Consider the following 24,238-nt stretch of genomic DNA (forward strand, 5'->3'; position numbering starts at 1 on the left):
ACTTTAAACATTGTTTGCAAGTGTGTCATTGCATATTGTATTATTTGCACGACCAAGTATAGATTGAATTTTAAAAAAGTTTGAAAATTAGCTGTTTACAAGACATGTATATTATACAAATTTCTCTAAGATTCAACATGGCCACACGGTGACGCAGTGGTTAGCGCTCTTGCCTCACAGCAAGAAGGTCCTGGGTTCAAGTACTGGCTGAGACTCGGGGCCTTTCTGTGTGGAGTTTGCATGTTCTTCATATGTGTGTGTGTGTGGGTTCCCTGCAGGTACTCCAGTTTCCTCCCCCAGACCAAAAACATGAATGTCAGGTTAATTGGTCACCCTAAATCACCCCTAGGTGTGAGTGGTTGTTTGTCTATATATGTCAGACTGATGACCTGTCTGAGGTGTACCCCGTCCTCGCCTGCAGCAGCTGGAATTGGCACCTGCAACCCTGAAAAGGAGAAGCGGCATAGAAAATGGATGGATGAATCAGCACTTTCTGGAAGATTGTGTAGTTGAATCAATACAGAATTATAGTTAATTTTACCCAGAATTTGGGCACATTCAACCAGTGTATATGGTAAAATTGACCCAGGGCTGAAATTAATTTGATGCAACATTTGGGTTAAATATGAGAACAATATTTAACCCAATCATATGGTAGAATCGCCCTGGGGCTGAAATTTATTTGACCCAATGATTGGATAAAATCTCTGAACCCATCTGTTGGGTTAAAAAGACCAACCCATTTTGTTGGGTAAAAGTAACTACTGTTGGGCTGGTCCAATGTTGATTAACTGTTGGGTTAAAAAATAAACCAATTTGGGTTGTTTTTTACCATTCATTTTTTAGGGTGTAAGAAAGATCTTAAAACACATTTTTATTCACTGGCTTTTAACTCAGCCTGAGACTCTGCCCTTGGTGTTTTTAATGTTCATTTAAATGTCTCTTTTTTGTTGTTTGTTTTTTATTCTTTGTTTTTAATGTTTTTAAATTCTTGCACTTATATATTATATGACCTTGTACAGCACTTTGTGCCAGCTGCAGTTGTTTTTAAAGTGCTATATAAATAAAATTGAGTTGGGTTGAGTTGAGCTGAGACTGTAACTAGCAAGCATTTATTCAATTTACCTTCATAAAATATCAGCATGGTGCATAAACGTGGGAAAATGATATTCTGCATACAGTGAACAACATGGCATTTTTTAAAGAAATTTAGACATAAATGAACTTTCTTTTAATCAAAATTATGCTGATCAAATGATTTTCTATTTGATTCTATTCTACTCTATTCAAATGTTTTGAATTTAAGTAATGGCTGTACTTTTTAATAAGTTATTGTACTTATATGTGAGTAAGATTACATACTAAAGCTGTCATAATGGGGTGCAGCCAGGTGTAGGTGTAGGAGGTGGAGGTTGGTCCTTTACATGTATTCTCACCATAACTGGTGTTATTGTGTTGTTAATTTAATGAACAGTGATACAGATCATGACTGAACTCGTCATACAGCTTCGAGTTAGACACTAAATCATTTCTCTGGCTTCACTTGGTTTAAAAACAGGAAACACTGCAATGAAAACGTTTGATCGCTCGTTAAACTTCTGCAGCTTCGGGAAACTGTCACCACCAGCTGATCTGATCTTTCCTTGTAAAAAGCAAAAAAGCTTTCCTCCGGGGCTTATTCTCCTTTTTTCATCAAAACGGCTTCTTATGCGTTCATGATTAACTGAGAGAAGGACGTTTGCAGAGGGGCGCGACTTCAGTGACGTGGCGCGCCGACGTGATGGCGTCACGAAACTCACCTGTACGTCGCCGCCGCGCCTTCCCACCTGCGTTTTCCTCAGGAAGATTTGGGAGAAACTTCTCAAACCGGCGAAACAGTCGCGACGAGCGCGTGAAATCCAGAGGAGCAGGCCTGTGAGTGTGTGTGTGTGAGTGTGTGTTTTTGGACGACCCGGAGACGGACGGCGCTCTTCGGCCACAGAGAGAGAGGTTCACACAGCAGGTATGTTTGTTGCTGCCGCAGCTTCCTGGTGCTCAGGTAGAGTCCACATCAGCAGGCTGTGGAGGGAAAAGGCAAATAAACACATGGCCAGAGTTACACCTTCCACCGGGGTAAACACCTGGAAGCTTCTTGTGTGAGTGAATTAAGCCCATTTCGTGTCGTTATAAATGGTTTAAAAGGTAAAAGCCACCGCATATTCTTGAACATTTTCAGATCAGCAGGGTGTATAAGGCCATAAACCTTATCAGGGATTACAGGGCTGTCATCTGTGGTTTGCTTTCATGTGCAGTAAGTTGAAGGTCTTATTTTTCTGTAGCTTACATAATTGCATGTATACTGAGATTTGTGGGTCTTATCACTTGTGTGTGTGTGTGTGTGTGTGTGTGTGTGTGTGTGTGTGTGTGTGTGTGTGTGTGTGTGTGTGACAGTCAGCTGCGAGCCTCACTTTCTTTCTCCTGGCTTTACTGGTTCTGCCACACTTGCAGGTTTCTACCTGCCTGCCACCTGAGTTTCACAGTAGTTTCGACTACATTCCCAAGCTGCCTCGTCCTTTTCTCCTTTGACCCCCGTCTTTGTATTTACTGATAAGCTGCTTGATTGAGACCGGATCAAATATTTTCAATCTTAAGTCCGCAGAGTCTTGTTGATTTGGAGGATTCCAGTGTCATATGAGTTGGCTTAAGTCTTCAGTTAAATTGATTATGTCTTCACTAACATTTTAATCAATAACCAGCTGAGCCTCGGCCAGCAGACACGTATGGCATTTCGCTGGAGATGAGTGAATAGGTCATGTTTGTGGTTATATATTTACACATCCCCACTGTGTTGAATGGTCAGAAGATGTTTTTATATGGATTTCTCCCCTATAGTGTGGAACTCTTTGCAGAAGTGCCTGAAGCTGTTTTTAGTTAAAAAGAAACTGTTACTTTTTTATACAGTACTAGTTTTAATGCGACTCATTTTACATCACTAACCAGTCTGTCTGGAGTAAACGTAATCAATAATCTTGGTTGGTTCTGAACCAGTTGTGCAAGTTAATACAATGCAAAACACACATTTTTCATGAGACTGTTCAGGATCTTTTGAAGCGATCGGTGTTTTGCTACAGTTCTGAGTTGCATGTGGCTTAATCGCAGCAGTCTGTTCCCCGAGCAGGACAGCCAGACTCTGGAGCAACGCTGCTTATAATCTGTCTAAAATAAAGTTTGTTCAGTAAGGCAAATGTCATTTTAGAGATTTTTAAGTTAGTTTTGTACCAATAATTGTTAGTGATTTGCTGCGGATGCTATCCGCGTGTCAAATGAGATGATGTGGTTCAGAGGATAACTTGTTAAATGGATCAATTTATTATTTGAATAATTCACAGAGATGTCATGTCAACTCCCTCCTTATGATCTTTTTGACACTGAACAATCTTATCAACCTCCATCAAAGAAAACGGTGCGTCTCAACAGCGCTCGTCATGTTGACTATTATACCAAAGAGTGCTACACTTTTATATTTCACTGTCAAATAGAGTGTATGTCGAGCGCCGGCTCTTTTCTGGCATCAGTTCAGCAGTTGTATCAGTTCTATGTTGATTGAACAGCTGTTGGTTTTAATATCTCAACTAAGTCTTGGTCAGTAGTGTTCTGCTGTCACAAAAGCTGATGGTTTCTCACTGAAGCTGATTTTGTGAATTCCATTTGCCCCTGTTACACCTACAGTAGACCTTTCTTTCCCTGACGTGGGAGGCCCGACCCACACTTTGAAAACTACTATTTTAAAGTCTGATTCAGAGAAAGGCCCAAACGAGAAAACCTGAGTTGTGTAACCAGAGTGAAGGCGACTGTGGAGAAGTCGTCCCGGTCGCCATAAAGTGAGTGTGGGCGTGTGCGTTGAGCAAATCAACACACCGTGAGCGGAAACTGCAAACCTCTGATCTGTATAATTACAGCCACTCTGTGGCCTCTGGAGTATTTGTCCTGCAAAGCTCCTTGTTTACACTCAGAAGCTCCACTACTCAGACTCATATACACTCCTTCCCCTCTAAATGCTGCGTTTTCAAATCTGTCAAAGGATCTGCGCCCCCTTCAGTCATTAATGAACATTAAAGTGGAGGAGAGTGTCATTCTAAAACTGTCACACATTCTAAAACTGTCACACATTGTAATACCATTGGCAGTTTGCATTTGAGGCGGCCGACAGGAGGAGCTGAGCAGCTGCTGCTGCTGCTGCGGAACACAGAGAGTCTTTCTTTGGCATCAGTGAGTGATTATTTACCTTCGCAGCAGAGACACACCTCAGCGGAGTGTTTGCACTCCGTAAGTGTCGTAGTTGGAGACCATGCCCTGTTTTCTTGGGATTAATTAATAATGACATGGCCTCTGTACCTGGCTGAACCCAGGCGGGACCTCACAGCTGCTGCGGGGCTCCCTCTGGTTGTCAAACAATTGACGTTGTTTGTATCTACACAACAATGAATTGTAGATAAAATTCTACCCCGTCTTTTTATTTCTGTCTAAAAAAACACCGAACTTTTATAATCTTATAGTAAAGACAGCACAATTAAGACACTTTAAAATAGATGTCTGCTAGCATACAGAAACTGTTGGTTGTGTTGTCTGTGTGAAATTAAAGAATTAAATAAAGCACAGGTCACTCTCGTGATGAGTTAAAATAATGTCCTAGTGGGTGTGCAGACTCATTTGTGTCATCCAGATATGCAAAGAAATGTAAAGTACATATACAAATATCCATTTGAACTGAATTAATAGAGAGACCTTTAATGTACTGACGAAAAACAAAAACCCACAAAGCTGTTCTCAGTCGACTTTGTAGGAACTTTTATGGAATCTATCCAAGCTGTGCTCAGAAACTCAACATTATTTACCTGCAGCAAAAGATGCTGGATGGGTCACATAAGCAGGGCGTGATGTGTGTTTTTTACGTCATGTATAATCGTATAATCTTTCGTTTTGTTGAGATGTTCGACGCCTTTTGGAGGCTTTTCTGTGTGGAGTTTTCAGGATTTCTCTGTGGATGTGTAGGTGCTCTTGTTTCCTCTCACTATCCATAAAGAAAAGTTTGAGGCTAATTGATGAGTCTAAATTTCCTGTAGATATGAGTATGAGTGTGTGCCATTGGCCTGTGATGGACTGGTGTGTTCTTCAGCGTGTCCCTCGTGGGATAAGCTGCAGCGCTCTGCGGCCTGAGGCTGGATGAAGTGATATCGAGGATGAATGGATTCTACATCTCAGATTGCAAAACGCAGCCTTTCTGAAAGATTTCTTGCTGAAAAGGAAACTGGGTTTAAGAAATCTGTTCATGTTCCGTTTGGATCGTAAATGGTCGTCGGTCCTGTGGTGGAGGGAGTGAACACTTTAGTTTCTGTCCACTCTTTAGGTACACAAACTGCCCCTCCCTCTGAATCATTTGACTACAGATCTCTGTGACTGCAGCGTCGAGGCAGCAGGACACTGACAGGCAGACTCGCCCTTGCTCCGCGGCGTGCGTTGTGGACGATCCTGAAGCGGACGTGCCATCTGACCGTCCTGAGACTCGGCGGGGCCTCAGTAGGAGCCCGGCAAACTTTACTCGGGGTTAGAGAAGCTGTAGTGTAGCAAACACCCCATCAATTATTAACAGCCCGGCGCTCTCATTCCTCCGCCGTAACCATAGCACCCAGCAGACTGAAACTCAGCCAGCGGCCCGGGACCCACTGCTGCCTGGTGGGAAAGTTAACCTCGCATACCACTGACAGTGGCAGCAAATGGATCTGTTTGACTTCCTCACCAAGGGAAAAGCCGAAGATACAGACTGGAGAGACGCACTTGTGACTCGTCGGCTGGAGGCGACGGAGTGACCGTGGGCTTTCCCGGACTGTAATCAGAATTTTTTTTTACAGTTTTTGCTGTGGAAGCTTGTCTTTTCGTTTCTTTTCGGGAACTTGCAGATGTGCATCAGTGCTGATGTCTGTCTGAGAGATAAACAGAAGGTCACTCACTGACCCCCAGCAGGCCTCTTTACTTTGGGAGAAGGAGAACGCAGAACTGTTACCGTCATGAATCTGACACAGCGGATTAAACTGCTGAAGCATTTTGGCTCGATGCCCCCCGAGCCGCCTCCGCCTCTGCTCGTGGTGCCTGTAAGTGGAAGGTTTCCTGCATGCTCGACATCCCATGATGTTATGTTATATATTTGGACTGAACATGATTAACTTATAGTTCCTATTTTCCCTCACAGAAGCCAGGAAGTAATATTCACATGTTTTAGTTCTCATCACACAGTTTTATTGTAGCTACATTTAAAAGTCGGTGGTTTCCGTTGATGCGCCCTGGTGACCATTCAAATACTCAATTGGGTGAAGCACAAATGAAACTGTCTCAAAATCGGTCAAACATTGGCTGGTTAATGCTTTATTAAAAGTAAATATCAGACTGCTGCAATATTGACGGGTTGTTTTTGGTGTCAGCAGTCTAATCGTGTGTGTTGCTGTGTAGTCATGACGGCTGAAAGTACAGAACAACAATCAGTAGACGAGGCTGCACTTTGTATTTCATGTCATGCCACTTCTTTCGGCCTGAGCAATAATAAGATAATCGAATGTTATGGAAAAAGAGTAACTTTCCATTGATGCTGCGGCGCAGCGCCGTCTCATTTAAGGCACTTTGCTGGTCTTATGTCTGTCTGTGTGGCTTTAACAACAGAGCAGCTCCACCTTAAATCCACCTTCATTTAGGGGCACTGGAGACTGACTGAGAGTGGGCAAAGGTTGATGGGGGAGGAGTGATCTCCAGGTGAGGTGCTCCCCCCACCCCCCTTGTCTTCCTGCTGAGAGAGAGACACCGCAGATGGTCATATTACAAATAATTTCAGCAGCAGGATCAAGTTTCTGCTGGGCAGCAGCCGCCGTCCACCCTCAGCCGGTCAGAGGAGGGAGTAACTTGAGTTGGATAACTGCGGATCTGTGATTGTTCGCTGCCGCTGCCGCCGCCGGTGTCATATGGAACATAAAGAGCTGCCTGTTCACTCAACGCTGTGGCCCACAGGTGTTTTGTTCTGGGGAGAAATCCCAGTGGGAAAATGGAAGTAAGATTCAAAGACCAAATGGTGAGTGGAGAGGGAGAAGCCCAGCAGAGTCGCAGCTGTGAGGTCCTCCCAGGGTCTGAGCAGCAGGCCTGTAGAAACAACAGTTCACTGTCTGAGGTGGACAGAGGATGGAGGTGTTAGAGGTGATGGTGCAGCACTGCAGAAGGTCAGAAAGACCTGCAGACATCTGGATTTTCATTTCTTGCACATTGTATCTTTAATTTTAACTCTGCTGCTGTGCTGTTGCTTGACTGATTTTGTTACAGAGTCCAAGAAACTAGATTTTGTCCTTATAAAAACCACGTAAATTTTAGACTTGGTGAGACATTGTCAGCAAGACAATTTGATGATTACTTTAACTAATCCTGATTTGTTCTCCACGTTCAACTTGTATACATGCTTGAAAGGTTGTTTAAATAAGCCTCTGTTTGATCACTGACACCCTTTCAGCCACCTGTTTGTAAACTGACACACGTGAACCACTCAGTCGCCTCCTCGTTTCACTCTAGCCTGCAGCTGGAAGAAAACGCTCGGAAACTGCACTTCCAAGTTGTAATAGCCTGAGGTGTCAGTGTCAGGTATGATTAAAGCTTAAGATCAAAATGGGAGCTTCTCCCTCGGAAAGCCTGTGTTTGAACAATCGGGTCAGCGACTATTTCGTATTCAGGTTTATGATTAACTCGGTCAAATGAACTCACTGCGGGTTTCCTACTGTGCAGCTGCACCGTGAGCGTCCCTCACCTGTAAGGTTAATTTATCCGCCTTGTCTGCACCTCGCTTGCTCGTGTTGGCTGATCTAGCTGTCAGTGCCAGTGCACGGGGCCACTGGGGGTCTGGGGAGGGTGGGGCCTTTTGTCTGACTTTAGTAATCTCATATATGAAGATGACTGTCAAACAGATTTACTTATTAGGCTTAAATGTGTTCTTCTTGCCATACTTAGAGTCGAATTACAATCTAACAAAAAATCTAATTGAATTGCCACCGTCTTCAGATGCATTCTGGGTTAAATGCTCTATCTTCTTCCGGGTGGTGGTTGTGTTGTTGGGAATTTGCTCCGCCCCCGAACTTGCCTTGTTCGACTAACCCACTTTATTGTAATGTGCTTTTGAATGTGCTTGTGTTTTTACATTATCGAACTTATCTTAAGCTGCTTACATTGATCTTATATTGTATGAGTTTGAGGTTGTACATATTAGCCTTTGCTAAGGTGCCAAATTATAATGGAATAACTTTCCATTCGGGTGAATTTAGAGAACCTTTGACAGGATGCTAGTAGGAATCAGTGAGTAGAATATTTGATCCGTCTGTTTCACTGTGGGTGCAGATACACGTCGTCGTGGAACCTGCGTGTGCTTCAGTAGTTTTCAAACACAGTTCTACCTGCTGGCGACGCTGATGGCCGCTGCGATTCAGCCCTCCCAGACGAGTTTCTGGCTTTACTTGTTCCTGCATTACTTCTCAATCTGGAGGACCCTTGTTTTTTATTCTGTTGAGATCGAGTATGTGGAAAATGGAAATCACGAGAGGCATGTGGCCTCGCCAGCGCGGCCAGCAGGGACCGGGGCGTGTTCTTGAGGCCTCTATGTAAATCTTTCACAACAGAAAGCGCTGGGTGGAAATGTAGAACTGTGATGAATAAAACAAGAAACAAAAATGGAGCAGTTTTCTGAGAACCTGACGATCAATAAATGCTTTATGGTTTTACCAACTTCCCCCTCGGTTGACTGATTCCTCTGCGGCTGTTTGCGTCTTACCGTCTGTGTAGTTCAGGCAATGTGTTACAGGACAAACCGCCTCCACTGAAACTTCTTAGTTAATCAGCAACATTAACTAATCACTCTTTAAACTTTTCAGTTGTCTTTAGGGGAAAAGAAACAACCTATATAATCAAGTTGGAGCGTGCAAAGTGACTTAAAGCAAGGACAACAGTGATCTTCACTCACAGGTCTATATGTTGTTTTTGTGGGTGTTCGCTCAGCGAACCGTCTCCAGATGTTATGTGTTGTCAGCAGCTTGAAGTTATAGGAGCGTGTAGACGTAGGACAGGTGGCCCCTCCTCCATACCGGTCCAGCAGGCTCCAGACAGGTGCGAGCACGCTGCGATCAGGTCCAACGCCATACACCTAGACTTTACCTGCTCCACTCGCGCTCAGCTGTCACTCTCGTGAGGAACCACTTGATGTGACAGGATTGATTAATATTCTGTATTTTTGACTTAAGATTTTTATTTACTCAACAATTTTTCTCACATTTTCTTGGTCTGTGTATTTTTTATTTTTTTTTCGTTCCAGAAACCAGGAATGGAGGAGCTAACGATATGGGAGCAACACACAATAACTCTATCCAAAGTAAGTGAACACTATTTTGTTTTTATTTTATTCATTTTTTTAATTTTCCACTTTAAAATCAGAATGAAATTAACAGCGAACTGCGTTACAGTCAGTATTCAGTCTAAATCATCTTGGTGGGTTTCTGTAGTTCAGTTTGTGGCTGCATGAGTGGAAGCGGAGTACAGCGGGAGTTTCTGGAGGCTCTGTGAATGACTTTCCCGGGCTGAGCCAGACCACGCTTTGCACTCTTTAGTTTCATAGCCCAGACGGTGACAGGAATTCAGAGTGACACACCCTGCTGCACCCCACGGCTCCAGCCGGCTCTTCGTCTCCGGCCTCGTAGTGAGCGCCAGTGGAATGTGCTCCGTCCTCCTCTATCTATCCTCCGTATCTCCAGCATGTGCTCATACCTACCGCTGCCCACCTTCCTTCCTGCATTCTTTCCTTCCCATTAACACGCCACTTATCATTTTCTCTGTCTCATTTCTCTCTCTCTCTCTCTCTCTCTCTTTTTTTTAATCTTGACCTGGCAGGATCCCAAACTGGGATTTGGTTTTGCCATATCTGGAGGAAAGGACAAGCCGAGCCTGGAGAACGGGGACACGGCTGTGGTGGTGTCGGACGTTCTGCCAAATGGACCAGCCATGGGACGCCTCTTGTAAGCTAAATAACTGTTTTTATTTGAACAGTAGAAAAAAGTTCCTATATGCATGCAAAATAGACACATGACCACCTGTCTGTGTACAGATCTACATTCACCCTGAAGGCGTGTCTGTCCACTTAGAGTCACATGTTTTGTTTGTCTTTCAGCACCAAAGACCAAATCGTCATGGTTAATGGAGTGTCTATGGAGAACGTCCACTCTAATTACACTATTCAGACCCTCAAGACATGTGGCAAGAATGCAAACATAGTAAGTGGAAAGCACCAGATGAAATGGTTAGTGTTTTTTCAAACCGTCTTTTCAAACTCCTGTCCACTTTTGTCTCCTGCAGACAGTAAAGCGCCCTCGAAAGATCCAGATCCCAGCAACTACCAGCAGGCCATCCCGGGCGGCGTCTCACTCCAATCTGCTGGACTACGACCCTCCCAGACGAGCACGGCGCTACTCTGATGGCAGCGACAACCGAGACCGCTATCGTTACCGAGCCCGCAGCGCCTCGCCCGACCGCAACGGGCACGGAAACACACTGCCGCTGCTGTCATCGGGTTACAAACGGCTGCCACACAACAACTTTGCAGACAAACCTTTGAAAACGACTCTGGTTAAAAAGAAAATCAATGACGGTGAGACTTCAGACCGCAGAGAGAAATATTCTGCAATTCCAACAAATCTTTCTGAATGCTCTGCAGAGCAATAGACTAAAGATTAGAGTTCAGAAACTCTTTATACAGCAAGAATATAATATTGTCATTTCTCGTTTTTCTCTTTTTCAGAGTACGGATTGAAGCTCGGCAGTCAGATCTTCATCAAACACATGACAGAAACAGGTCTGGCTGCTAAGGAGGGGACGCTGCAGGAGGGAGACCTCATCCTCAAGGTGAAAACTTCTCCTCATGCTGCCAAGACATTAAAGTAAGCCCCAGCTTGTGTGTTGAATCATTTCACCCGTGTGAGCAGATCAATGGTATGACGACGGAGAACTTGTCCCTGCTGGAGACCAAGCACCTGGTGGAGAAAAGCAGGGGCAAACTGACCATGACGGTCCTCAGGGACGACCGTAAGTTCCTGGTCAGCATCCCAGAGGTGGAAGACAGTCCTCGTAACAGTGAGGACGAGCGGCGCAGGGACAGCAGCTCGGAGCTGGAGGGTGAGCGAGTCTCGTCCACTGAGGTGGAGGGTGGTGGAGTAAATAAAGACATCAAGGAGAAAAAACCATCCAGGATTATCTAATCGTTGTTTAATTTGTCCTGACAGACATTTCAGACATCGATGATGACGGCCCCGCTCACCGGACGTCACGTCAGCCCAACAGAGAGAAACGAACTCGCAGGTACAGACCCAGAGGAAAACCACAGTACTTGTGGGGGGTTTCTAATGCAAAATTAATCTGAAAAAAAAAATGTATATCTGTCACCCTAGAACAAGAGCCGATCCGCCACCACCCAAGTCTCGGGATCCTTCTCCTGTGCGCTCCACCTTGCCTCGGCCGCTCGCCACCAGAAGCTATCCGTCCCGCAGAGGTCAGAATCAATGAAGTCTAAGACATTAACCACAGCAGCTTCATTAAACAAATCAGTGTAGAGGGTTCCGTTTATAACTCTGGCTTCTCGTTTCTCGTTTCTTCAGCTCCGTCTGATTCAGAGTCTGACCGCAGTGCTTCGCCCGTCAGGAGAGACACCGTCAATTCGGACTCCAGGGATCATTCCAGCAAATACAAGTGAGTTTTACTGGATGACGGTGAAGACATCCAAAATGTTTACATTACATGTGTCGATAACAAATCCCAAATATGAAATTAAATATAGAAATAAGATTGAAAACCATATTCCACTTTAAAATTTAGTTAAAACACACATTTTGTAGGATTTCTGTTCATAGTAACTACTACATCATTATTTCTAATACATGTAGACCCATTATTGGTACTTTAATAGCTCAGATTTCTTTATTAATGTGTAATTTCCCATTATAATTCATGCCTGCATATCAAAACGTTTCATGATTTAGATTATTTTTTCATAAATTAAAAAATATGTTGTTTTGCTTCATAAATTAAAAAAAAATATTAGAAGTATACCGTAAGTACAAGAAAGCATTAATTTTGGTGTGGTGTTTTTCAATGCAGACCTCTGCCGGGTTTGACCACCCTCCCCAATCCCAGGTCCTCTCCAGTCCACCACAACTGGACCGCTCCTCGCTCCTCCTCCTCCGCCTCACGGCCCCGCAGGCCCGTGTCGGAGTCGGACTCGGACCGCAGCGCCTCCCCGCCTCCACGCCGCGAAAGCCCCCGCTCTGACAGATACCGGTGCGCACATCCCTTCACCAACCTTTGATGTTAAACTCTCCGTCAGAAATTATCTTTTATACAACAAAAATGTTAAGATTCTCAGATTCGACGTGGGGATGCTAAGAAAACTGAATGTTTTTCAGCATTTTCATGAACTTCTGTGACCTTCGACCCCGGGACATCGTCCCTGACTGACTTGTGATAACATTTCTCTCTGCAGAGTCCTTCCTGACCTCTCCCACTCAGGGCTGAGATCCTCCCCCATCCCTGTTCGCCAGGAGCCACCAAGGAGGGTTAATTCACCTGTCAGAGTCGGACGCCAAGGTCAGTGTGTACACACACACACACACACACACACACACACACACACACACACACACACACACACACACACACACACACACACACACACACACTGAAACTTAAGCTCTCGTTTGGCCTCTTTGACAATATTTACTTGATCTTCAAATGTTTGCTGTCAAGCCAGTGTCAGAAGTCAAATAAGACTGAAGTGACAGCAGAACATGTCTGATAGCTCTTAGAAGAAACGCTTCATGAACACTACTGCAAAAAAAGAAATCTCTTTAATCACAAGGGACTGTATTTGTCTGTGAATGTGCCTTTCATGTTTATTATATTTAAAGTTTGCCTTAAATGTCTTTATAACTTTAGAGGGAACATTTTAAAGTTTCTGACGTGTGAGTTGCTCGAGCAGTTTCAGTGATGCATGTGATGAATTAATCTCTCCTGAAAATAAATGTGATAGTACTTCAGGTAAAAAAACAATCTAAATCTTTTTTTTTATTTGGCCTTTTAAGATAATATATTTAAGGCATAATTTACTTTAACAAAACAAACACTTGTGGGCAGAAGTCTGTCAGTTATCCTTCATTATTTTTTGTGTTTTGTATTCTAGCATAACAATAATAAAAACAATTCGCTGTGGCTTTAAAGCCACAGGTGCGTAACAGTTGAAATTCTGTGTGTGTCCTCAGATTCTGATTCGGAGTCGGACAGCGTCACTTCGCCTCCTGTGAGGCAAAGCACTACGTACAGTCAGGACTCTCTCAGCAGATACAGGTACAGATGAAGGCCCGCCCCCGTCTCTACACCCCACCCCCTACCTGAAACGCTACGAGATCTCACGGACCGGACTGTGAGCTGACCACTCGGCGCTCTCTCTTATCATATAGATAATCGTGTGTTTTTGCCTGATTTTAAAACAAAAACTTACCCCTTAATCATTTGTGGCTTTTGTTGATTTTACTCTTCTTTTGTGTCTTGAGTACAATTTGTTTTAGTCTCTTTTTTTTCTTTTGTTTCTGCTTGATTTGTGTTGACTGTATATCAAGTGTGCTGAACATTTTGTTGACCAATGAAATAAAAGTGACTTTCATTGAACGTGTCCCTGTAAGTGTTGATTAAACAGAGGATACTTCTCAACAAAGCAGCTGTATTCAAGTCAAACATCTGCAGAATAGCTCATCCAGCAGTCCTGCATGTCCAATAGAGCGTGTATAAAAACTTCAACGTGATGAAGTAACTGCAAAACTCGTCTTTTAAAACGGGTAGTTTGAGTCGATCGCAATGCAGTTTATCATCAGAGAGAGAGAGAGAGAGAGAGAGCTGCCCTCAGATAAAAAGGTGAATATTGATCATTTCAATTTCATCCTCTCATTAATGAACATCATAATAGCCACTGGTCCCCCCTCGCCAAACGTAACTGAGATTTGTTATCTTCCTCCTCCCTCACTCCCACCTCCCTCTCGTCTCTTGCAGAGTCCTGCCAGATGTTTCCCTACAGCCACAGCTGGACCCGCCACGGCGGAGCGCCGCCAGCAGCACCCCTCAGAAAGGTGTGTGTGAGTACGCACAATAAGTCCGCTCGTGTGGCTGTTCGTTTTTCATCATCATGATGAACATACGTCCCAAAATGCTCTTCATCCGTTATTACAGACTTTTTGGTGGCTTCTGTATTTTTTTCCAATTTCCTAGAAATGTTGATTAATCATTGACTGCTACGTAGAACATGGTTAAGTAGATGTCAAACACTGACGTAGATGTTGCTAAATGTAGGATTTGTCAAATTTGTAATGTATAGATTCACTTCTGCTCCACACTTCTCATGAAACTCACAAGAAAACAAGTTCAGTAGACAATAATTTATTTCTCTGTCAAACATATTTCTAATATTTATTTTCAGAGTGTTTTTTCTATAAATTATATACTATTGCTGGGTTGTAGTGTTACTTATTATAGCATTTGATGTACCAACAGAGTTTAATAATCATTTCATATTGGTGAATCTATAAATAATTAGATATGTGTGATCTTAGCATATTTAATTTTTCAACCTATGTATTATATATAAAGTGCAAACCATTGTGTTCATACTGATAACTAAAAATGACAAAAGGGAGATAAGGAACTGGATTTTAAAGAGCTGGTCTAGAAAATAGCTTGTTTTATTACTAACGTCATCTAAAGGACCTTCTATAAAATAGTGTAGCGTGTCAAGACTGCTCATTTGTATTTATAAAAAAAATTAGATATCTTAAAGTCATGAACACAAAAAATACTCATACACTGTACGCTTGAACTTCAGGCTTTTGTTGTTTTCTTTTTTTGTTTAGTTTAGTTGTTTTGTTTTTGCCATGCTGATGTGTGCGATTGACTTAAAATGACAGCTTTGATTCGCTGGCTTCACAGCTCGCTCCGGGTCTGAATCAGAGGCCAGCTACGCTTCTGTCCCCCGTAGAGAGTCCACCGACAGCGCGCCATCCAACACGTCCAGAAACAGATACAGGTGAGACACGTCCAGTTTGCAGCCTCTAATACAGTCAAAGTATGTCAGACAAGAAATAGACAAGTTTAATCTCCCTTCAGATTAGTAGAGACATGAAACAAAACTCTTAAATATGCAGTTTTCCTGTTGGTGTGACCTGGAAGGCTGAGATCACTGAAAAGTGAAAGAGAGAGAGATGTGTGATCTTGCAAGTTACAGTTTCACTCTGGAGGTTCGACTGGTTTATCTGCTCGACAGACGTGCTTTGTGCACTGTGGCGCACATGATTGGACTTCCTCTAACAATTGCATCACATCAAATTTGAACTGCTGACAGAAGAAAACAACATGACACATTTCACAAGGCCATCCGTTCAGACTGCACAGCCAGGAGTGAATACTGAGTGCTCACATAGCTAGTGTTTCAGAATATTATCCAGTAATTCATCCTGTATTTATAATGCTAAACCATATTTTTCAGGCGAGATGACTGGTCAGGTGGTGCCAGCAGGAGCAAAAATAAAAAACTCATTCCTGTTGATCAATATCAGTCCTTAAAGAGATGATGCACTTCATAAATAACTTCAATAAGTCATGATTACATTGGTAACATTACCTCAGGAATTGAAATGTTGGCAAAGTTGGGTTAATTTTATTATTAGGTCTTATCAGACTGCCAGAACACCTTGAAAAGTCTTTAAATATCATTCTATTGTTTTCCATTGACTCATACCTACATTTGTTTCTTTGGTCTAAAACAACTCTTTAAATGATCATAAATGTAGTTATGATGCATCAGATATTTTTCTGGACATTATTCATTAGCTTCTCTGTCTTGATGCCTGCTTTTAGTTTTATTTGTGTGTTTTATTGTCTGTACTACAGCAGTCTGTAAACACACATATCAGTGTGGTGTGATCTTACTGTAGTTATACTCTCTCATCTTACTCACCTTTATTTATGAGTTTTGGAAAGCTGTTCATGAAACATGTTTGTTCTGTTTTGTTCTGTTTTTTAATTTGTTTTCTGTACTTTGACACCATCACACCACTTTTAATGTGTCTCTTATTAGTTTTCACCAGATTTCTGTACTTTGTGCTCATAAACAGGAATTGTGTTCTGTGTGATCTAGTTTGGTCTGGTCTAGTTTTTACTGTTCTTGTTACTCTTTTTGATGCTTTTGTTTTCTTTTCTGGTTTATTTTTTCATGATCATCAGAAAAAGTGAATAGTAATAACTTTGAATTGGTTTTTTTTAACGTGCTCCTGGCAGAGTCCTGCCTGAGAAACTTCCTTCAGCCAACTTCAAGCATGAGGCTCCTCGCCGCGCCCCGTCTCCCGTCAAACCGCCTCCTGATGGTCAGTTGGCTCCTGTGTCTCACACCCATCCTCATCTTGTATTTGCTGAAGATTAAAAAGAGTAGAAGAGGTCCTGACCTCGGTCTCTGCTGTCTCGTTTTTTTCAGACTCCTCCGAGTCCGACGAGCTTTCACACCTCCGGCGGTCCGGGAGCTCAGAGCGCGAGGACAGTCGACGGAGGTACAGCCGCAGGAAGTTATTCGCCTTATCATTCAACGAAAGCAAGCATTCAGAGAAATTATTGAACAGATGCTCACATGTTCTGCAGACGATAATTTTGATCTCTCGCCCTCACAGAGTTGCCCGTCCGGCGAACGGAACCGCCACAGGCAGGTCGGGCATTTCAGTGATCAACAACCCGCCAGTCTACAGTAAGACTCAGCACCAAATCCCTCACTTACAGAAATCTAGAAATGTGTTTTTGGTTACTATTTGGATTTGTAAAGCAGAAATGCTAAATCTGAACGTCTGAAGAATGAGTAATTCAGTTTTGGAGTCATTAATTATGGGCGCACCAGATTCGAGTCTCACTGTTCCTTTGTATCTCTCAGACAAGCCCACAGAAGAACCCATCTATTCCCTCCCTCCCGATTCCTATCCCTCACCAAATCCAGGGTGAGTAGCGTCTCCTTTATCGATGGGAATGTTTATTTTGAGCCGGTTAGCTTCAGTTATTTGCCTACTTTGGTTCTTCTCCTTTCCTGTGGTTCACAGATACAGCTCTGATTTGCGCACAGTATCGTTTGTAAAGGAGCGTAACCTGGGCCTGAGACTGGTGGGAGGCAACGACGTCGGTATCTTTGTGGGTGGAGTTCAGCCCAACAGCCCCGCGTACGAACAGAGAATGAAAGAGGGGGACCAGATCATGCAGGTGACATGATGTGTTTTCATGGTTGAGATCAGGAGCAGTGGAGATCGCCTCTGAATATTGAGTTTGGCTTATAGAAACGGGTGGCGTGTATCACTGAAGGCTCTTTATTTTAGTTAGGGGAAAACTGGGAGGAGTCAGATTTCTGCATTTTGGCACCATGTAACACCACAGCAGTTTTAAGAAGAGACAATCATCTTTGAGTGTAGATGTTCAGCTTCAGGTCCAGAGGGTTTATATATGAGCCTGATGACCAGTGTCAGGATTACAGCACATTTAATCGGTGCCTAACACAAATAAAGAAATTTGTTCATTGCAATGGTCTCTTTTAATGGTTCCAAATCCTCTGTTCTGTCTCTTCACATTGTTACAAGCTTGAAACTCACGGTAGCTATAAAGAACACAACCACAGTACTGCCATGCATCGCGACCATCATTTTGTTCAAGAATGAAGAAATTATTTAACTTTGAAGTTCGAACATATTCACAGTAAAACTACACAGCAAAGCAAACAAACAAGACACAACAAAAGGCTGTTGAAGTCAATCTTTTTTTCGTCTCTCGCTTAGTTTATAATAAACAGACAACTATTTTCTCTGTTCAGTTCTCTGACAGTTAAAATGCCAATATAAACACAGTGAACAAAACTGCATTAAACACAAAACCCCCCCATACTTTATACTTGATCACATGTGAACCTTTTATCATGTCAGTGATCATATTTAATATAATTGGTTTGCGTTCTTTTGCCCTTGAAAAGCAAGAAGTTAGTGCACCAGGCCACCTGAAAAGATTCAGGCCACTGGATTTATTCACACTAAAAGGCTGAATGAAGCATGCTGAGAGGACCGGACCACCTCTGAGGAAAAATATCCCTTTGAGACAAATTTTAAGCTTTAGATCATGAAATACTTTAATCACTTTTACAGTTTTCCAAGAGAATTTACAAATACATGGAACAAAATCATGTGAAACTTTAACTTCATTGACTTTAAAAAGTATTGTAAAAACTGACCCTGTACATTTTCTACTGATGCTTATTGAGAGCGCTATAAAGGGGAAATATCTATTTTTACGTGTCCGCATGTGGCAAACTTGCTTCTGTTCTGTTTAGGTAAATAATGTTGATTTTGGCCATTTCACACGAGAAGAAGCCGCCCAATTCCTCCTCCAGGTGAGGACAGGAAGTCAGGTGGAAATCCGCACACAGAACAAGATGGATCGTAAGTGGGCTCATGGGGGGGCAGATCGCATGACTTACTGATGCCGTTTATTTCAACCTTTTGACAAACCTGTTGTTTCCTCTGTTAAGTTTATAAGAAGATCATAAAGTCCAACCTTGGAGACAATTTCTACATCCGTACCCACTATGACCGTGAGCCGGAGGGCCCCATCGACCTGGGCTTCACGAGAGGGGAGGTGTTCAGGGTGGTGGACACAATGCACCGCGGGAAGATCGGCAACTGGCTGGCCATCCGCATGGGGAACGACCTGCGCGAAATGGACAAAGGCACCATCCCCAACCAAGAAAAGTGAGGGAGGAGGAGGCTCAAATGACCTATGAACCCTACCCAGCAGCCACAGTTCGGTTAAGCAGTGTGTCTCCGTGTCCTGCAGAGCGGAGAAACTGGCCCGCCTGGAGCAGGCGCAGCGGCCCAGCGGAGAGAGGCAAGTCTCGGGCCCCAGAGCTGAATTCTGGAAGCTTCGGGGGCTCCGAGGGAATAAAAAGAGTGAAAAGAGTGACAGAAGGACCCGTGACGACCTGTTGCAGCTCACCATTCAGGGAAAGTTCCCGGCCTACGAGAGAGTCCTGCTCAGGGAAGGTGGGAGAGTTTTGTTCACATTCAAACACACACAGTTGTCTATGCATTCAGTGAATAGTCCCCGACCTGTCAAACTAGTTTTTTTTAACACAGTGAATTCTTTGTTTGTCCAGCTAATTTTAAGCGACCCATCGTCATTCTGGGTCCTCTTAATGACATCGCCATGGAGAAGCTGGCCAGAGAAATGCCGATGGAATATGAGGTGGCAGGTTGGTGTCCTGCTTTTCACATTTTCTGATCTTCTGATATGGAAATAAAACGTTTTGCATTTCTTTGCGCTCGTTCTTCTGACCTCCTGTACGCACGTGAATCATATTTTCCCCCGCTGCATGGCCACAGAGATGGTTGCTCGCAGTGGAGGAGGAGACAGTGCCTCCACCGTCATCAAACTGGACACTGTGAGGAAGATAGCAGAGAAGGTGAGCAGTGTCAACACTTCCTATTCACTCTTTCATAATGTCATAAAGTCCTGTTTTCTGTGCATGTTGTTTATTTTCCTTTTTCTTTCTTAACTCTCTCTCTCTCTCTTGCTCTCTCTCTCTCTGCTAAGGACAAGCACCCCCTGCTGGACATCACTCCAACTGCAGTGGAGAGGCTCAACTACATCCAGTACCACCCCATGGTGATTTTCTTAGATCCGCACAGCCGGAAGGACGTCAAGGCCATGAGGCAGGAGTACGACCCCAAATCCAACAAGAGCTCCAGACGCCTCTATTCACAGGCCCTCAAGATGAGGAAACACTGCAGCCACCTCTTCTCAGGTAAAACCTGCTTCAGCAAAGTCTGCAGCACAATGTTACACCTTAGCACACAGTGTAGATGGTTGTCAAGCTGTTTTTACGTATTTAAGTTGTCATGAATTGCAGGTCTGTTGTGTTGACACTGTTAATTTCACTCTCCCCTCCAGCTCGCGTCGACCTACAGCCCGGCTCCAGTGCTTGGTATAAGACTCTCAAGGATAAGATCCGCCACCAGCAGTCCAAACCTGTCTGGGTGTCTGAAGTCACGGTATGGCCCAAAACACACACACACACACACACACACACACACACACACACACACCCTCTCACAGAACTAGAATAAGTTATCAACTCTATACTTTGTTGTAAGAATACATGTGTACTTATTTCTCAGTATAACCATAACTCATATGGTGTTGATGCTATATACATATATATATATATATATATATATATATATATATATATATATATATATATATATATATATATATATATATATATATATATATGTATATATATGTATATATATGTGTGTGTGTATATATATATATATATATATATATATATATATATATATATATATAAAACGACACAACAAAACAAAGAATTAGAGCTTTGTGATCCTCATCATGGTCAATCACGGACAAGGTCTCTCAGCTTGTCAAACACTTGTAACACACAGACATTTACACGCAGTGATTATGAAATAAAATAAAAATTGTGGGTACAATAAACATTTACAGTATAAACATGTAAAGGAGTGCACGGGCAGGTTGGACCTCTATGCTGTCTACAGTTGAAATCCTCAAGTGAATACAAATTCAGCTCAGGATACAGAGTTCAAGAAAATAACTGGGACATAGAGACTTGTTCAGAAAAACAAGTGCAAATGCAACTCCACCAAATTTAAAATGAAATACAACAATGCTGCTAACTTTTGAACTGCAGACGTTGTTTTTTTGAAAGTTCCCCACCTGGCATTGCATTCAGTACAATATTATGTGACATAATTTGAATAACTTTTTTTTTTTTAATTTATGAAGAATATGATAAATCTCTCCAACTAATATGCCATTATTTGTCTCTGTGGATCCAGCTGGAGAGTGGTGGAGAGCAGGATTTAGACGCTCTGGACCAAACCCAGACGGACTACCTCAGCGCTGCCAGTGACCTGGAGGACACCGACGGAGAGGCCTTCACCGACGGGGAGGCTTACACCGACAATGAGGAGCTGGAGGAGTCCTACCCAGGCCAGGACATAGCCCGCCGCATCGAAGAGTCCCGGAGGATGGGAGCCGCTTTAGCTCGATCTTCTGAGCCGGCCATGGAACCCGAGGACCGCGGCGAAAGAGAAATCCCGCCGCTCATGCACGTCCCCGAGCCCAGGTCGCTCCGCCGGGGATCTGACAGCCCGCATGGCAGCGCCGCAGAGGAGGAGGATCCCGCCCAGCGCAGCTTCTCGGACTCAGACTTCAGTGCCGGCGATGTGGTGGCACCCACCACGCCGTCAGATGGACCGCCGGACTTCAGACCTCCTGATCCCTCCAGTCGGTACGCGGTGAACGAGCCCTCAGACAGCGAGAGTTTCCACCCTGCCAGTCTGTCGACCATCGAGGAGAAGTTACAGCAGGTCTCTGCTCCTTCTTACACCTACATGTCATTATTATCATAATCAGCTGACTTTGAAGCAGATCTGAAATTGTAGTTAAAAAATGAAAATATCTGAGCCAGTATTTTTAGATTCTGTTTATTTTACACACTAATGTATGGTAATGAGTCGAAGTGGCGTTTTCCTCGACTGTGATCAGGTTGTTTTGTTCTCCTCTCACACAGACTCAGGCAGCAGAGCCACAGGCGCATGTCGAGGAAAAGAAAGGCCCGCAGTTCATTGTGTAAGTCTTCTGGTGCATACATTTCATTTTACAGCTTATTTAAACAATATAGCAGCATATCAACAAATCAAAATAATAATGAGATGAACTTGAAAAGCTAGCTTGCATGTTAGTCGCATCTTCCATGTTTTGACCTCGTATATTCAGCAATGGGAAGAGTGCGGTTTTATTCCTGTCCTATGTCATATATGTCCCAGACAGTTGATTTTAAGTGGTCCTTCCATCTCTCCCAGGCTGGCACATCACCACCAGGCGGTCCAGTTCAGACGCACTCAGATTCGAGGAAGTGACAGCTCCGACGATGAAGAGGATGAGGAGGAGGATGACTTTGAATGGGGCCCTGCCACTGAACTGTAGACACACACACTCAGGACTAAAGCTGCGACCGGCTGATCCGACAAGGACATAAATTGTTTCACTCCTTCAACAAGTTTGTGTTTTTGGATCATTCTGTGATTTTTGTTTTGATGTGTTTAAGATGTGAGGAGGTCTCTACTGATGGTGCACAACAGCTGACACTACTTATTTTGACTTTCAACAGCAAAACTGTTGGGTCACAAACGAAAAATTGTCAGATGAATGCTACGATCAAAGTGCCGTACTTTTTTTTTTAACTTTTAAACCGTCTGTGGAAGAAATCTGTGCTTGTTTTTATTGTTGACCTGATTTACAAATGGTAGTTTCACTGGAAATCATATTCACGGCATTTACATGGACGTGTGTGAGATGCTTGGCTGGATCACGGTTTCTACATTAAAGTGTTTTTCTTTTTTTATCTTTTTAACTTTTTTTTTAACTATCGGTACACATTTTGTCTATTCTCATCTACAGTTTCTAAAATTCATCACTGGATTACCACATCAAAACACAATATTAAAGCTCATATGAATGTCATTATTGCTGCTATAATCACTTCAGTTTAAACATATCAAAGTACACAAGGAAAGAGATTAAAATGAATACAGCATTGATGTAACATGTAAATCACCCTTTTTTTTTTTCTTTTTTTGTTCTATGTAATTGTTGGACACCAAAATGATATTGTGTTTGTTTGATTTGGTCTTTTTGTTTTTGTTTTTTTTTCAACACATTTGGAAAATGAACTACAAAAATGCTTTGTCAACAAAAATGTATTGTGTTACTTTTTGTTTTGTTTTTTTATGATTGTGTAAATTTTGATGCCTTTGAAATAAATTTAATGAACGGAGGCTGTGATAAGAGGCTTACAACTTGCTTTTTTATCAGCCATGGTCACAAATACTATACATTAATTCACTGTGTTAATTGAAATGAACAGTGTTATAAGACTACATCAAAAATGCATGGTGATGGAATAAAATGGCAAAAAACAAACACACAAAGACATAAAGTTAATCAAAAATCCACATAGAAGAGCATTAGCAACACTCAGGTTCTTATTAATTTTTATTGCTGTTTTTCATTGTTCCATATTTGTTTTTAACTTTAGCTTTTTTCTGATTTGAAATTCAGTAATATAAAGTGAACAAAAAATAAAACGTATTATTGCAATGGAAATACCCCAGTTCCAATCTGGGGTTTAGCCAGAGTTTGTATGTTCTCCCTGTGGACATGTGTTTTTTCTCTGGATAATCCGATTATATCCCATAATATAAAAACATGCATTCATCAGTTCAGTTTTGGTTTGTTTGTGGATTGTACCTATAACCACAGATAATTATTGATTTTTAACCAGTCTGCTGATGAGCTTCAGATTAGATATAATCAAAAATATAAGGAAAAGAAGAAAAAAAAATCCACAAGCTACAAGATGATGTGGATATTTACAGTTTTACAATACATCCTCATGGAGTTTCTCAGTTTTCATAACTTTCTGTGGATACTTGATTTTTTTTTTTTTTTATTCCGCAGTATAAAAAAATACATCTTTGGTAAAAATATCTATAGATGTATAAATTTGCACTTTTGAAATAGCACTTATACATTTCTAAGCTTAAAGTTGATTAAAGTTACTTGCACTCGTTGTCCCAGATGTCCAGGGTGTTTAATGAATCCTACCTTTATTCAATGCCAGCATCAGACTGACACACATTTGTGAATGCGCTCTGCATCAAACTAGCTTCTTGTTTCCGAAGTCGGAGCCAAACATGTGGAATCTGTAATTAGTTTTTATATCGTGGAAAATTCTTAAGAATGAGCACAGCGCTGAGTTATTTTGAAAATAAAACTGTTTTGTGTTGCTTCAGTCTTTTCACATTTCTGTTTTAATGTTGTTTTTATGATTCTGATTTTCTATTCCCTCGCGTTTTCTGTTTCTTGTTCTTTCGTCAGTGCAAATCACTATGAACTGTCTCTGCTGAAATGTTCTGTACAAATAAACGCGTCTTGTCCGTCTGAGTTAAATAAACTGAGTTCAACTCCAAACAATCTCGTGTGT

At 42.5% G+C, this 24,238-nt stretch overlaps 1 protein-coding gene across 2 annotated transcripts; it reads left to right on the plus strand.

Annotated features, from left to right (window-relative positions):
- The first annotated feature begins 1,813 nt into the window (after positions 1-1,813).
- On the plus strand, positions 1,814-24,207 carry tjp3 (tight junction protein 3). Of its 2 annotated transcripts, none has more exons than XM_030082512.1 (30): positions 1,814-2,002; positions 9,365-9,421; positions 9,937-10,061; positions 10,214-10,316; positions 10,399-10,690; positions 10,841-10,944; positions 11,025-11,214; positions 11,322-11,397; positions 11,487-11,587; positions 11,694-11,784; positions 12,193-12,372; positions 12,575-12,678; positions 13,350-13,434; positions 14,134-14,210; positions 15,064-15,160; positions 16,411-16,496; positions 16,604-16,676; positions 16,794-16,867; positions 17,048-17,111; positions 17,211-17,367; positions 18,479-18,587; positions 18,677-18,896; positions 18,982-19,187; positions 19,301-19,396; positions 19,527-19,606; positions 19,738-19,948; positions 20,095-20,195; positions 21,027-21,560; positions 21,764-21,822; positions 22,056-24,207. In XM_030082512.1, the coding sequence occupies exons 2-30, from the start codon at positions 9,374-9,376 to the stop codon at positions 22,177-22,179; spliced, it is 3,867 nt and encodes a 1,288-aa protein (XP_029938372.1). In that variant the 5' UTR covers positions 1,814-2,002; positions 9,365-9,373; the 3' UTR covers positions 22,180-24,207. The 2 variants fall into 2 exon arrangements, with proteins under 2 accessions (XP_029938372.1, XP_029938371.1); XM_030082511.1 differs by lacking the exon at positions 1,814-2,002 and adding an exon at positions 6,019-6,128.
- The last annotated feature ends 31 nt before the right edge of the window (positions 24,208-24,238 follow it).

Source organism: Salarias fasciatus, chromosome 23 (assembly GCF_902148845.1).
Source record: "Salarias fasciatus chromosome 23, fSalaFa1.1, whole genome shotgun sequence".
Classification (NCBI taxonomy): Eukaryota; Metazoa; Chordata; class Actinopteri; order Blenniiformes; family Blenniidae; genus Salarias; species Salarias fasciatus.

Excerpts from the sequence above, each read along its gene's own strand:
- tjp3 (XM_030082511.1), top strand. The coding sequence starts at position 6,045 with ATGAATCTGACACAGCGGATTAAACTGCTGAAGCATTTTGGCTCGATG. Across the intron at positions 12,373-12,574 it reads CCCCGCTCTGACAGATACCG|AGTCCTTCCTGACCTCTCCC; the intron begins GTGCGCACATCC and ends TTCTCTCTGCAG. Across the intron at positions 18,588-18,676 it reads CACACAGAACAAGATGGATC|TTTATAAGAAGATCATAAAG; the intron begins GTAAGTGGGCTC and ends TCCTCTGTTAAG.